We start from the raw sequence: 15,884 nt of genomic DNA on the forward strand, positions 1-15,884 counted from the left end.
GGAATTGCCTAGGACCTGATTGGGTCTGCGCAAGGGAGCGCAGACTAGGGTGCAAAATTGTTCCCGGAGTCATTTAGCCCCCTTGATGTTGACCAACAAATGCTAATTAAGTCAGCTGTTTAAGGCATTGTGTCAATAAAAAAAAATTTAAAAAAAATTTAAAAAAATTAACATTTAAAAAATGTAACAAAGTCAGATACTTTATAACATCTCCTAATCTTAGATAGCTATGTTCAGAAAGTGAGCTATCTATCTATCGATCTATATATTTTACATATATCTAAAAAAACAAAAACAAAAAAAATGCGTATATTTATATATATATATATTTATATATATATATATATATATATATATATATATATAAAATAACTGTACCATCTCACTTTATTTTGTAAAGCACAGCGCAAACTGTTGTCACTATACAAATCCTGTATAATAATAATAATAAAAATAATATTATAATAATCTAGGTTCAAATCTAAAAATATAAAAGCAGCATACTCACCCTCAGGAACCTGTCTAAAATCCGAAACATGGTTAGTTAGATCAGCTCTGTATACCACCCTACGTTTTAGAATGCCTTTTGCATGTCTTACTGTGCCCAATGCAACTTTGCACTGAATCCCACCGTATGAATGATGGGTATTTTGATACATCCTGCTCTAGCACTATATAAGGCATCTCACAACACTGGTATTTTTTTTTTTCTTTTTCGCATTTAATATTAGCAATATTACTGCATGTAAAGGGTTAACCTTAGGCCAGGGAAGGTTAGAAAAAAATAAAAATAAAGCTTTAATTTTTGATTATTTTTTTTTTTTTTTGCTGTTGGCTCGAGCAGGCAAGAGTTAAAGCCGGGCACATTTCCATACACATGGAAATGAAGGCGTGATCTTATAATCATTTATTTTTAATGGTCAGAGAGGGGAGGGTGGACAGAAGGAATGGTTTTGTAGCGGGATTTGGGACTGGAAAGGACAGCCTACCAAAGTGTAGCCAATAGCAGAGTCACCATGAGGAGTTGTAAGGTGTTTTGTGTTCCTTGGGACAAAGCTGAACCATGCCTGGTTCTCTCAGGAACGTGTCACCTGTTTGGAGCTAACGGGACCGGTCAAGGGTCCCTCACCGGTTTTTGGGCGATCTGCCCTTGGATTCAGCTTATGCAGAAAAAAAAAATGATGTTGGATATTCAAACCACCATGGCTCCCCAATAGATTATTTAAATATTAATGATGACATCAAATGGACTAAAGGTTCTGAAATAGACGTAGATGATATAGGTTCAGAAATAGACATATAGGTTAAGGAATAGATGTATAGGTTCAGAAATAGACATATAGGTTAAGGAATAGATGTATAGGTTCAGGAATAGACGTATATGTTAAGGAATAGATGTATAGGTTCAGAATTAGACATATAGGTTCAGGAATAGATGTATAGGTTCATAATTAGACGAATAGGTTCAGGAATAGATGTATAGGTTCAGAATTAGACGTATAAGGTTCAGGAAGAGACGTAGACAATATGGATTCAGAATTAGACGTATAGGTTCAGGAATAGATGTATAGGTTCAGAATTAGACGTATAGGTTCAGGAATAGATGTATAGGTTCAGAATTAGACATATAGGTTCAGGAATAGATGTATAGGTTCAGAATTAGACGTATAGGTTCAGGAATAGACGTAGACAATATGGGTTCAGAATTAGGCGTATAGGTTCAGGAATAGACGTATAGGTTCGAAAATAGACGTATAGGTTAAGGAATAGATGTATAGCTTCAGAATTAGATGTATAGGTTCAGGAAGAGACGTATAGGTTCAGGAGGAGATGTATAGGTTCAGGAGGAGATGTATAGGTTCAGGAGGAGACGTATAGGCTCAGGAAGAGATTTAGACAATAAGGGTTCAGAATTAGATGTATAGGTTCAGGAATAGATATATAGGTTCAGGAAGAGATGTAGACAATATAGGTTCAGAGTTAGATGTATAGGTTCAGAAATAGACGTATCCTGAAACAGAACAGTAATTAGATACTCAATCTATCCATGGAAATAAATAAATATATTTTTAAGAAGAAGCCAACTTTGAGTTGACGTTGGGATCAATGAAAGGACCAGCCAAGTGTTCCTCCATACATCACAACTCCCAGAACTGTCAAACACAACTCTACTAGTCATCTCAACAAGCCACCCTCTTAGGCGCACCTGTCATCACCCCTATTAAGTGGCCATACGACTTTGTTTTCAGCAGGCACCGACTTAAACAAGCATGCACTTACAAACCCAACGACCCCGCTGTCATTCTTACTAGCAAAGTGCAATCATCTGCATTGCAAGTTCAATACTAGCACCAACCAGCAAAAAAAAAAAAAAAGAAAGAAAAGAAAGCCCAGCATTGCCAACCCATCTCCAGCAGGACAGTCAGCTCAGAAGGTGCCCTGGTCCTCTCCAGTAAAACCCCCAACGTGGAGATGGGGCACGATCCACCGGTGCTATGGCACCCATCGCTCCAGCAAACCCCCCCCCCCTCCCAGGTCCTGGCATCAATCGTGTCGCCAACCGTCCAAAGCCAACTTCTCGCTGGAGCTTGTACTGGAGAGAACTCTGCAGCATCCATTCCGCTGGCTGTCACAGCAAAGTTGCTTCTGGCAGGAACAACCCCCTCTTGCTTTTTTTTTTTTTTTTAATGCCCACTCAAGCCATCAGAACAAGCAAGTCAGGAAAGAAGCAGAGCCCATGGGCACAACAACAGCAGTGGCAGAGTATTAGCACGGTACCTTGTTGCAGTGGTAAAAGTCCAGGGGGCTGAGGCAGGTGGGGTCTGCAGATATGGTGCCCACACTGGTGGGGGCAGGAGGGTAAAACCTAACGTCCATCACACGCCGGGCATTAAAACGGCTGCTTGATTTTTTTTTTTTTTTGTTTGCAAAATAAGGTTTTTTTTGTTTTTTGTTTTTTTTTTTAATTCTCTTCTGTGGGCTCCTGTGTGAGCTTCAGTGCCTCTTGCTGAGTATGTGTGTGTGTGTGTATGTGTGTGATAGAGGGAGGGAGCTGTGTCTATTGTTTGAAACAACAAGACAGAGAAGGAGAGAGAGAGAGAGAGGGAGAGGAGGGAGAGGGAAGGGGTGGTGGTGGTGGTTGGGGGGGGGGGGGGGGGGTTGGGCATCATGTATTCTCCTTCTCTCAAACATCCGTTCTGTGCTCTCTCTCCCTCTCTCTCTCTCTCTCTCTCTCTCTCTCTCTTTCTCTCACTATTTTCAACCCCCTCTCTTTTCTCTCTCTTGTTCTTTCCCATAGCTCTCTCCCGTCTCCTTCTCTCCTTTTCCCTCCTTCCCCCCTTTCACTCCTTAACCCTTTCCTGGCCAGGAACACAGACCCCCCCCCCCTCCCTCCCTCCCTTTCCCCTCCCCCAGCAGCATCTCTGCACCTTTATACGTCTTCCTCAGTTCATAAACTAAAGCCATATACTCATATACAACCGTATACCATTGTGTGTGAGCGTAGGATGTGTATATACATCTACAAGAGTACAAAGTATCCATATGATAATACATACACACATATATATATATATATACATATACAGTATATAAATAATATATCGAGGGAATGCACATTATGACTTCATCCATCTACACGGTGCTTTACAGAGTATGTAGATTTGTACACATCGGGCTCAGGAGCTTACAATCTAGAGTATGTAGAAGTTTCATACACATCGGGCTCAGGAGCTTACAATCTAAAGACATATTACACAGTGCTTTACAGTGTACATAGGTTCATACACAATAGTCCCAAGGGCTATTAAGAGTATTATTATTATAATACAGGATTTATATAACGCCAATAGTTTGCGCAGCACTTGAGAAAATTAAGGCAGACATTTCAATTTGGTACAAGAGGAATCAGAGAGCCCTGCTCGCTAGAGCTTACAATCTAGAACATGTAGATTCATACACATAGGGCTCAGGAGCTTACAATCTAGAGCAGGGATATGCAATTAGCGGACCTCCAGCTGTTGCAGAACTACAAATCCCATGAGGCATTGATGATGGAACTTGTAGTTTCGCAACAGCTGGAGGTCCACTAATTGCATATCCCTGATCTAGAGTATGTAGAAGATTCATACACAAGGGCTCAGGAGCTTACAATCTAAAGACATATTACGCAGTGCTTTACAGTGTACATAGGTTCATACACATTAGTCCCAAGAGCTTGCAATCTACTGATATGTTACCCAGTGCTTTACAGAGAGTTATTATTATTATTATACAGGATTTATATAGCGCCAATAGTTTGCGCAGCGCTTAACAAAATGAAGGCAGACATTACAATTTGGTACAAGAGGAATCAGAGGGCCCGGCTCACTAGAGCTTACAATCTAGAATATGTAGATTCATACACATAGGGCTCAGGAGCTTACAATCTAGAGTATGTAGAACATTCATAAACACCGGGCTCAGGAGCTTACAATCTAGAGTATGTCGAAGATTCATACACATAGGGCTCAGGAGCTTACAATCTAGAGTATGTAGAAGATTCATACACATAGAGCTCAGGAGCTTACAATCTAAAGTATGTCGATTCATACACATAGGGCTCAGGAGCTTACAATCTAGAGTATGTAGTATATTCATACACATCGGGCTCAGGAGCTTACAATCTAGAGTATGTAGAAGATTCATACACATCAGGCTCAGGAGCTTACAATCTAGAGTATGTAGAAGAGTCTTACACATCGTGCTCAGGAGCTTACAATCTAGAGTATGTAGAAGATTCATACACATCGTGCTCAGGAGCTTACAATCTAGAGTATGTAGAAGATTCATACACATAGGGCTCAGGAGCTTACAATCTAGAGTATGTAGACTATTCATACACATCGTGCTCAGGAGCTTACAATCTAGAGTATGTATAAGATTCATACACATAGGGCTCAGGAGCTTACAATCTAGAGTATGTAGACTATTCATACACATCGGGCTCAGGAGCTTACAATCTAGAGTATGTAGAAGATTCATACACATATGGCTCAGGAGCTTACAATCTAGAGTATGTAGAATATTCATACACATCGGGCTCAGGAGCTTACAATCTAGAGTATGTAGAAGATTCATACACATAGGGCTCAGGAGCTTACAATCTAGAGTACGTAGAAGATTCATACACATAGGGCTCAGGAGCTTACAATCTAGAGTACGTAAAAGATTCATACACATAGGGCTCAGGAGCTTACAATCTAGAGTATGTAGATTCATACACATAGGGCTCAGGAGCTTACAATCTAGAGTATGTAGATTCATACACATAGGGCTCAGGAGCTTACAATCTAGAGTACGTAGAAGATTCATACACATAGGGCTCAGGAGCTTACAATCTAGAGTACGTAGAAGATTCATACACATAGGGCTCAGGAGTTTACAATCTAGAGTATGTAGATTCATACACATAGGGCTCAGGAGCTTACAATCTAGAGTATGTAGATTCATACACATAGGGCTCAGGAGCTTACAACCTAAAGACATATTACACAGTGCTTTACAGTGTACATAGGTTCATACACATTAGTCCCAAGAGCTTGCAATCTACTGACATGTTACCCAGTGCTTTACAGAGTGTTATTATTATTATACAGGATTTATATAGCGCCAATACTTTGCGCAGTGCTTAACAAAATGAAGGCAGACATTACAATCTGGTACAAGAGGAATCAGAGGGCCCTGCTCGCTAGAGCTTACAATCTAGATTCATACACATAGGGCTCAGGAGCTTACAATCTAGACTATATAGAAGATTCATACACATAGAGCTCAGGAGCTTACAATCTAGAGTATGTAGAAGATTCATACACATAGGGCTCAGGAGCTTACAATTTAGAGTATGTAGATTCATACACATCAGGCTCAGGAGCTTACAATCTAGAGTATGTAGAGGATTCATACACATAGGGCTCAGGAGCTTACAATCTAGAGTATGTAGATTCATACAACATAGGGCTCAGGAGCTTACAATCTAGAGTATGTAGATTCATACAACATAGGGCTCAGGAGCTTACAATCTAGAGTATGTAGATTCATACACATAGGGCTCAGGTGTTTACAAATCTAGAGTATGTAGATTCATACACATAGGGCTCAGGAGCGTATAACCTAATGACATATTACACAGTGCTTTACAGTGTACATAGGTTCATACACATTAGTCCCAAGAGCTTGCAAACTACTGACATGTTACCCAGTGCTTTACAGAGTATTATTATTATTATACAGGATTTATATAGTGCCAATAGTTTGCGCAGCGCTTAACAAAATGAAGGCAGACATTACAATTTGGTACAAGAGGAATCAGAGGGCCCTGCTCGCAAGAGCTTAAAATGTAGAATATGTAGATTCATACACATAGGGCTCGGGAGCTTACAATCTAGAGTATTTAGAAGATTCATACACATGGGGCTCAGGAGCTTACAATCGAGAGTATGTAGATTCATACACATAGGGCTCAGGAGCTTACAATCTAGAGTATGTAGAAGATTCTTACACATCGTGCTCAGGAGCTTACAATATAGAGTATGTAGAAGATTCATACACATAGGGCTTAGGAGCTTACAAATCTAGAGTACGTAGAAGATTCATACACATAGGGCTCAGGAGCTTACAATCTAGAGTATGTAGATTCATACAACATAGGGCTCAGGAGCTTACAATCTAGAGTATGTAGATTCATACACATAGGGCTCAGGAGTTTACAACCTAAAGACATATTACACAGTGCTTTACAGTGTACATAGGTTCATACACATTAGTCCCAAGAGCTTGCAATCTACTGACATGTTACACAGTGCTTTACAGAGTATTATTATTATTATTATTATACAGGATTTATATAGCGCCAATAGTTTGTGCAGAGCTTAACAAAATGAAAGCAGACATTACAATTTGGTACAAGAGGAATCAGAGGGCCCTGCTCACTAGAGCTTACAATCTAGAGTATGTAGATTCATACACATAGGGCTCAGGAGCTTACAATCTAGAGTATGTAGAACATTCATAAACACCGGGCTCAGGAGCTTACAATCTAGAGTATGTAGAAGATTCATACACATAGAGCTCAGGAGCTTACAATCTAAAGTATGTCGATTCATACACATAGGGCTCAGGAGCTTACAATCTAGAGTATGTAGATTCATACATATAGGGCTCAGGAGCTTACAATCTAGAGTATGTAGAAGATTCATACACAGGCTCAGGAGCTTACAATCTAAAGACATATTACACAGTACTTTACAGTGTACATGTGTATGAACCTATTATTCCCAGGAGCTTGCAATCTACTGACATGTTACCCAGTGCTTTACAGAGTATTATTATTATTATTATTATTATACAGGATTTATATAGCGCCAATAGTTTGCGCATCGCTTAACAAAATGAAGGCAGACATTACAATTTGGTACAAGAGGAATCAGAGGGCCCTGCTCACTAGAGCTTACAATGTAGAATATGAAGATTCATACACATAGGGCTCAGGAGCTTAAAATCTAGAGTATGTAGATTCATACACATAGGGCTCAGGAGCTTACAATCTAGAGTATGTAGATTCATACACATAGGGCTTAGGAGCTTACAATCTAAAGATATATTACGCAGTGCTTTATAGTGTACATAGGTTCATACACAATAGTCCCAAGAGCTTGCAATCTACTGACATGTTACCCAGTGCTTTACAGAGTATTATTATTATTATTATTATTATAATACAGTATTTATATAGCGCCAACAGTTTGCGCAGCGCTTAACAAAGTGAAGGCAAACATTTCAATTTGGTACAAGAGGAATCAGAGGGCACGGCTCGCTAGAGCTTACAATCTAGTGTATGTAGATTCATACACACAAGGCTTACAATCTTACAATCTACAGACATATTACGCAGTGCTTTACAGTGTACATAGGTTCATACACGTTAGTCCCAAGAGCTCACAATCTACTGACATGTTACCCAGTACTTTACAGAGTATTATTATTATACAAAATGTACATAGCGCCAACAGTTTGCGCAGCGCTTAACAAAATGAAGGCAGACATTACAATTTGGTAGAAGAGGAATAGGAGGGCCCTGCTCGCTAGAGCTTACAAAAGAGATTCATACACATAGGGCTCAGGAGATTACAATCTAAAGACATATTACGCAGTGCTTTACAGTGTACATAGGGTCATACACATTAGTCCCAAGAGCTTGCAATCTACTGACATGTTACCCAGTGCTTTACAGAGTATTATTATTATATAGGATTTATATAGCGCCAACAGTTTGCACAGTGCTTAACAAAATGAAGGCAGACATTAGTTACATTACAATTCGGTATAAGAGGAATCAGAGGGCCCTGCTCGCTAGAGCTTACAATCTAGAGTATGTAGATTCATACACATAGGGCTCAGGAGCTTACAATCTAAAGACATATTACATAGTGCTTTACAGTGTACATAGGTTCATACACATTAGTCCCAAGAGCTCACAATCTACGGACATGTTACACAGTGCTTTGTGGAGTACAGAGATCCATACACATAAGTCCCAGGAGCTTATAATCTACAGGCATATTATGCAGAGCTTTACAGAGTACATAGTCTTAGGTCCCAGGAGGTACACATTTTTTTACAATTACATTGGTTCATACACATTAGTCCCAAGACCTCACTATCTACTGGCATGTTACACAGTGCTTTACAGAATACAAAGATCCATACACGTAGGTCTCAGAAGCTTACAATCTAAAGACATATTAGAGTGCTTTACAGAGTACGTAGAGTCATACGCTTTATAGATCCATGCACATAAGCTCTAAGAGCTCACAGTCGGGTTACCTATTACACAGTGCATTACAGGGTACATACAGTATCTCACAAAAGTGAGTACACCCCCATTTTTGTAAAAATCTTTTTACATGACAACACTGAAGAAATGATACCTTGCTACAATGTAAAGTAGTGAGTGTACAACTAGTATAACAGTGTCAATTTGCTGTTCCCTCAATATAACTCAACAACACACAGTCATTAATGTCCAAACCGCTGGCAACAAAAGTGCGTACAACCCATAAGTGAAAATGTCCAAATTGGGTCCAATTAGCCATTTTCCCTCCCCGGTGTCATGCGACTCGTTAGTGTTACAAGGTCTCAGGGGTGAATGGGGATCAGGCTTGTTAAATTTGGTGTTATCGCTCTCACTGTCTCATACTGGTCACTGGAAGTTTAACATGGCACCTCATGGCAAAGAACTCTCTGGGGATCTGAAAAAAGAATTGTTGCGCTACATAAAGATGGGCTAGGCTATAAGAAGATTGCCAAGTTCCCGAAACTGAGCTGCAGCACGGTTGCCAAGACCATACAGTGGTTTAACAGGACAGGTTCCACTCACAACAGACCTTGCGATGGTCGACCAAAGAAGTTAAGTGCACGTGCTCAGCGTCATATCCAGATGTTGTCTTTGGGAAATAGACGTTTGGGTTATGCCAGTATTTCTGCAGAAGTTGAAGGGGTGGGGGGTCAGCCTGTCAGTGCTCAGACCATACGCTGCACACTACATCAAATTGGTCTGCATGGCTTTCCTCCCAGAAGAAAGCCTTTTCCAAAGATGATGCACAAGAAAGCCTGCAAACAGCTTGCTGAAGATAAGCAGACTAAGTACATGGATTACTGGAATCATGCCCTGTGGTCTGATGAGACCAAGATAAACTCATTTAGTTCAGATGGTGTCAAGCGTATGTGGCAGGTGAGGAGTAGAAAGACAAGTGCGTCTTGCCTACAGTCAAGCATGGTATTGGGAGTGTTATGGTCTGGGTCTGCATAAGTGCTACCAGAACTGGGGAGCTACAGCTCATTGAGGAAACCATGAATGCCAACATTTACTGTGACATACTGAAGCAGAGCATGATCCTCACCCTTTGGAGACTAGGCCGCAGGGCAGTATTAGAACATGATGACAACCCCAAACACACCTCCAAGATGACCACTGCCTTGCTAAAGAAACTGAGTGTGATGGACTGGTCAAGAAGGTCTCCAGACCTAAACCCTATTGAGCATCTGTGGAGCATCCTCAAATGGAAAGGTGGAGGAGCGCAAGGTCTCTAACTTCCACCAGCCCTGTAATGTCATCATGGAGTATGCAGGTTCATACACATAGGACTTAGGAGTTCACAGTCTAATAACATGTTAGACAGTGCTTTACAGAGTACAGAGATCCATGCACATATAAGTCCCAGGAGCTTACAATCTACAGGCATATTGCACGGTGCTTTACAGAGTACATAGATTCATGCACTTAGGACTTAGGAGCTTACAATCTAAAGCTACATTACACAGTGCTATATATGTTCATATACATTAGTCCTAAGAGCTCAGAATTTACTGACATGTTACACAGTGCTTTATGGGGTCCAAAGATCCATACACATAGGGCTCAGGAGTAGGGATGGCTATACTGTTCGCCCGGCGGTCGGTTTGCGGCGAATTTTGCGTGTTTGCGATTTTTCCGATCGGCAGACTATTGCCGCTGTTCGCCCGGCAGACATATGTGTTTACAGTGTAAAAGAACTTTGATCCATGATGACAAATCCATCATGGGGTACAGGGAAGGCCAATTGAGACATTTTAGCACATGGACAATTGGACATTCCCCCTACCTTATAAATAGACCTGATCTGGCGGCCATTTTTTTTTTCTGTCTTATGTCAGTTTAGGGACAGGACGCTGTGTGGAGCAGGGAGAGACTGTAGTGACACAAATCGCTATTAGGTACACAAAAGTCCTTTTAAGGACTGGTATAGGTGTAGTACAGTATATAGGGTTCAGTGCACTGCTGTGCTGGTGATTGCAGCAGCCTGTCTTTTGTCAGTGTAGGGAGGGACAGGACGCTGTGTGCAGCAGGGACAGTCCGTTTAATCACTAGGGTAATTTTCAAAAAATGACAGGCAGAGGAAGAGGCAGACCCTTCCGCAGGGGTGGTAGGGGTAGGGCAGGAGCAACAGGCTTGAGCCAAAGTGGCAATTTGCAGAAGGTGCGTGCGATTACATCAAAGGATGCACCAGACTTGGTTGAGTGGCTCACTCAGCCTTACTCTTCTGCACCCTCATCATCCTCTTGATCTGCACCCTCTTATTCACTCTCTGCTATGTGCACCCCCAAAGACACTACCACCAACACCACCACATGCCTTTCTGCTTGAGTCACTGGAACTATTTTCCGATCCATATCAAGACATTTCCGATGCGCAGCCACTCTTGCCATTGGATCGGGAAGAGGAGGTAGCAACAACCGCCACTCAGCAGTCTGACGACAGTACCCAGATCAGCCCAAGGAGGAGGTTGGTCCCCACTGTTGCTGCCTACTCCGAGATCTCTAATTATAGTGGTGGGGAAGGTGACGTTGATGATGACGTGTCTAGTGATGTCACGTGGATGCCCACAAGAGAGGAAGAGGAGGGGAGTTCAGAGGGAGATATGGACCAGCAGATAGGGAGGAGAAGCAGGAAGAACTTAGATTGCACAGGAGGGACAAAGCAGACTGCGAATGTATCAGGAGTGAATCATCAACTATGTACGGTCACATCTGGCGCTCCCAGGACACCGGCACATTGCTCTGCAGTGTGGGCTTTTTTTAACGTGTCCGCTGCTGACAATAGTGTTGCCATCTGCAATCTTTGCAGTCAACGCATAAGTCGCGGTAAGCCCAACACTCACCTAGGGACGACCGCCTTAAGAAGGCACATCAGCTGCCATCACCGAGCCCAGTGGGAGCAATGGAACACACAAAGCCACACTCCAGACTCTCACCATCCAGCCTCGTCTTCTACTTCTCCTTCTCCTCTCTCTTGACAATTGTCCTCCACTCCACCTTCCATCACGCCATCCTCACGTTTTTCTGCAAAAAGGCAGGCTTCCGTGGGCAAAATGTTTGAGAGTAAAAAAATGATGATGCCGGATAATCCTCTTGCCCAACGGTTGATGGCTGGCTTGTCAGAACTGATAGCCCGCCAACTACTGCCATATAAACTGGTGGACTCGGAGGCCTTTCAAAAATTTGTGGCCATTGGAACACCACAATGGAAGGTCCCAGGAAGGAAGTATTTCTCACAGAAGGGCATCCCAGAGCTATATGGCCATGTTCAGCGGCAAGTGAATGTATCTCTGGCACACAGTGTCGGTGCCAAGATACATCTGACCACAGACACGTGGTGTAGCAAACACGGGCAGGGAAGGTATATCACTTTTACTGCCCACTGGGTGAACCTTCTGACGGCCGTCAAGCATGTAACCCGCGGCACCCGTGTAGATTTGGTTTTACTGCCACGGATTGCATGCAGGCCTGCCTCTTCTTCTCCTCCTCCTACTCCAGCCTCCTCCCTCTCCTCCTCGGCTGACTCCTCTTTTTCTGCTGCTAGCGTTTCTTTCGCTGCGCCGCCCAAGCTCCCCAGAACCTATGCGATATGCCAGGTGAGACGTTGCCATGCTGTGCTGCGTCTGTTGTGCCTGGAAGCCAAGAGCCACACTGGCCCTGCACTCCTTTCAGCTTTGCGTTCACAGGCAGATCAGTGGCCAATGCCGCTCAATTTGACAGCTGATAAAGTGGTGTGTGACAACGGTGCCAATCTGCTTAGCGCATTGAAACAGGGCAACATTATGCACGTGCCATGCATGGCACACGTCTTAAACTTGGCCGTGCAGCAATTCATTGTCAAATACTCTGGGGTCCAGGACATCTTGCAGCAGGCAGGGAAAATCTCGGCCCATTTCAGAAGATCTTACACTGACATTCAGCGGTGACACAATCTGCCGGTCAGATGTCTTATTTGCGATTGCCCGACACGATGGAACTCAACCTTTTATATGCTTGATAGGCTGCTCCAGCAGAAACGTGCACTTAACGTCTACCTGTACGAACTCTGCGGCAGAACAGGTTCTGGGGAGCTGGTTTTTTTTTCCACCACGCCAGTGGCTGCTCATGCGCGATGCATGCAGACTTTTGCGGCCATTTGATGAGATCACCAAACTGGTCAGTCGCAGCCATGGCACCATCAGTGACATGGTACCTTATGCCTTCTTTATGGAGCGTGCATTGCGTTATGTCATTGATCAAGCCGTGGAGGAGCAGGAGCCGGAAGATGAGGAAGTCGCAATGCTGCATGAATTCCCGGGGGGGCTACTCTATCTGAGACAAGTCAACAAGAGTCTGAAGAGGAGTCAGAGGAGGATGGTGACGGGGCGGATGAGGAGGAGCAAAAAGAGCATGCTTTAAACCTTTCTGGGATCCCTGTTGTTGTGCGTGGATGGGGAGAGGAGAACGAGGACGACATTATCCTGGATGATGAGCAGGAGCCAGGCCAACACACCGCTTCCAGTTTAGTGCAAATGGGGGCCTTCTCCAGTGTTTTAACAGGGACACCCTTATAAAAAGCAGGGTGGCAACGTACTTAGACCCCCGGTACAAACACAAAATGGCGGAAATGTTACCACCGTCACAGAGGGCTATCAGAATGGAGCACTTCCAGGCCTTGCTTCAAGAAATGCTGCATTCTGCTTTTGCGTGCGCTGGCAGAGGAGGAATTCCCAATCCCAGAGAAAGAGTTGCGGGTACCAATCCAACAGTCCCTGCAAGAAGAGGGCGGTTTGAAGATGTGTTGGTGACTTCTGATATGAGGTCATTCTTTCAGCCGACCCATCGACAGGTGTCATCCGGATCCAGCATCAGGGAACGCCTAGACCGTCAGGTGTCCGACTACATTGGGGAGCGTGTGGACGCTCTGAGGAGTGATGAACCCCTGGACTACTGGGTGGGCAGGCTTGACCTCTGGCCAGAGCTTGCCCAATTTGCAATGGAACTGTTGGCTTGCCCCTCGTCCAGTGTCCTGTCCGAAAGGACATTCAGCACAGCAGGGGGGATCGTGACCGATAAGCGTACTCACCTAGCTCACGACAGTGTTGACTACCTCACATTTATAAAAATAAATGAGGTATGGATCTCGGAAGAATTCAACACATGTGACCAGTAGACCATGTATATCTCTATAAACAATTTATTTAATCAAGCACACAGACCTTTTTTCTACATTTGACTCACTTTCTTGTACAAAAAAAGCACACCGTACTATATGCCCGTACCCCCCTGTTTGAAGAGGTTGAGCGTTGTCATATTTTTGGGGCCCAGCAGTGCTGCTGTCAGTGCTCTCTATATTGGTGCTGGTGTCAGTGCTCTCTATCACGGTGCTGGTGTCAGTGCACTCCATCACGGTGCTGGTGTCAGTGCACTCCATCACGGTGCTGGTGTCAGTGCACTCCATCACGGTGCTGGTGTCAGTGCACTCTATCACGGTGCTGGTGTCAGTGCACTCTATCACGGTGCTGGTGTCAGTGCACTCTATCACGGTGCTGGTGTCAGTGCACTCTATCACGGTGCTGGTGTCAGTGCACTCTATCACGTTGCTGGTGTCAGTGCACTCTATCACGGTGCTGGTGTCAGTGCTCTATATCACTTGCTGGTGTCAGTGCACTCTATCACGGTGCTGGTGTCAGTGCTCTATATCATGGTGCTGGTGATCATCTCCTGCACCCTCTTCATAGCCTACCCTGACCTTTCCTCTCCTCCATTGCCTTCATGCGCTCCTGAGTCCTGAATTGTCAGAATTTCACAGATAAAAAAAGAATGCTTGTAGTTGTCGATCCCAGATTCACTTCATACATGTGTTATGTCAGTGACCATGTGGTGGGACTATGTGTGCATAGCTAGTAAGTATTTTGTGGCTGGAAATATGACCTGTAGGTTTTTAAAGTTCGCCTGCCATTGAAGTCAATGGGACCCGCCGCAAACTTTGCGGTTCACAAACTTTTGGCCGCGTTTGCGAAATGTCCCGTCGGAAGTTCGTCCATCTCTACTCAGGAGTTTACAATCTAATGACATATTACATGGTGCTTTAAAAAGTACGTAGATTCATACATAGAGTACATACTGTAGCTCCATGCGCATAAGTTCCAAGAGATTACAATCTACTGGCATATTATGCTGTATTTTACAGAATACATAGATCCATAAACATAGAGCTCAGGAGCTTACAACCTAAAGACACATTGCACTGTTTACTCAGTGCTTTACAGTGCACACAGGTTCATACACATTAGTCCCGGAGCTCACAATCTACTGACATATTACACAGTGCTTTACAGAGTACTGAGATCCATACACATAAGACCCAGGAGCTTACAATCTACAGGCATATTATGCAGTGCTTTACAAAGTACAAAGACTCAGGTCTCAGGAGCTCACAATCTAATGACATATTACTCAGTGCTTTACAGAGTACATAGAAATATCCACATAAGTCCCAAGAGCTCACAATCTACTTACATACTGTGTTACACAGTATTTTACAGAGTACATACAGTAGATCCACACACTTAGGTCTAAGGAGCTCACAATCTAATTTACAGTGTACATAGACCCATACTCTTAGGTCTCAGGAGCTTACAATCGAATGCTATATTATGCAGTGCCTTACAGAGTACATAGATCCAAACACATAAGTTCCAAGAGCGCATAATCTACTTATAGATTACACAGTGCTTTACAGAGTACAGTACAAAGATCTATACACTTATGTCTCAGGAGCTGACAATCTAATATTACACAGTGCTTTACAGAATACATACACTCACTGGCCACTTTATTAGGTACACCTTGCTATTACCGGGTTGGATCCCCTTTTGCCTTCAGAACTGCCTTAATTCTTCGTGGCATAGATTCAACAAGGTGTTGGAAATGTTCCTCAGAGATTTTGGTCCATATTGACATGATAGCATCACACAGTTGCTGCAGATTTGTCAGCTGCACATCCATGA

General features: G+C 43.2%; 1 protein-coding gene across 5 annotated transcripts in view; it reads right to left on the reverse strand.

Moving 5' to 3' along the window:
• TOX2 (TOX high mobility group box family member 2) overlaps window positions 1-3,099 on the reverse strand; it is a 209,776-nt gene extending 206,677 nt beyond the window's left edge. Inside the window, exon 1 of one of the 5 annotated variants that reach the window (XM_077459178.1) lies at window positions 2,779-3,099. In XM_077459178.1, the coding sequence (XP_077315304.1) occupies window positions 2,779-2,877 (99 nt within the window). In that variant the 5' untranslated portion in view covers window positions 2,878-3,099. Of the gene's footprint in view, window positions 1-508; window positions 669-2,778 lie in introns of those variants that run through there. The other 4 variants (XM_077459175.1, XM_077459179.1, XM_077459176.1 and 1 more) reach the window with 4 other exon arrangements.
• Window positions 3,100-15,884: the final 12,785 nt, after the last annotated feature.

Source organism: Lithobates pipiens, unplaced genomic scaffold (genome assembly GCF_037356315.1).
Source record: "Lithobates pipiens isolate NorthernLeopardFrog02 unplaced genomic scaffold, aLitPip1_a1.2 Scaffold_28, whole genome shotgun sequence".
Classification (NCBI taxonomy): Eukaryota; Metazoa; Chordata; class Amphibia; order Anura; family Ranidae; genus Lithobates; species Lithobates pipiens.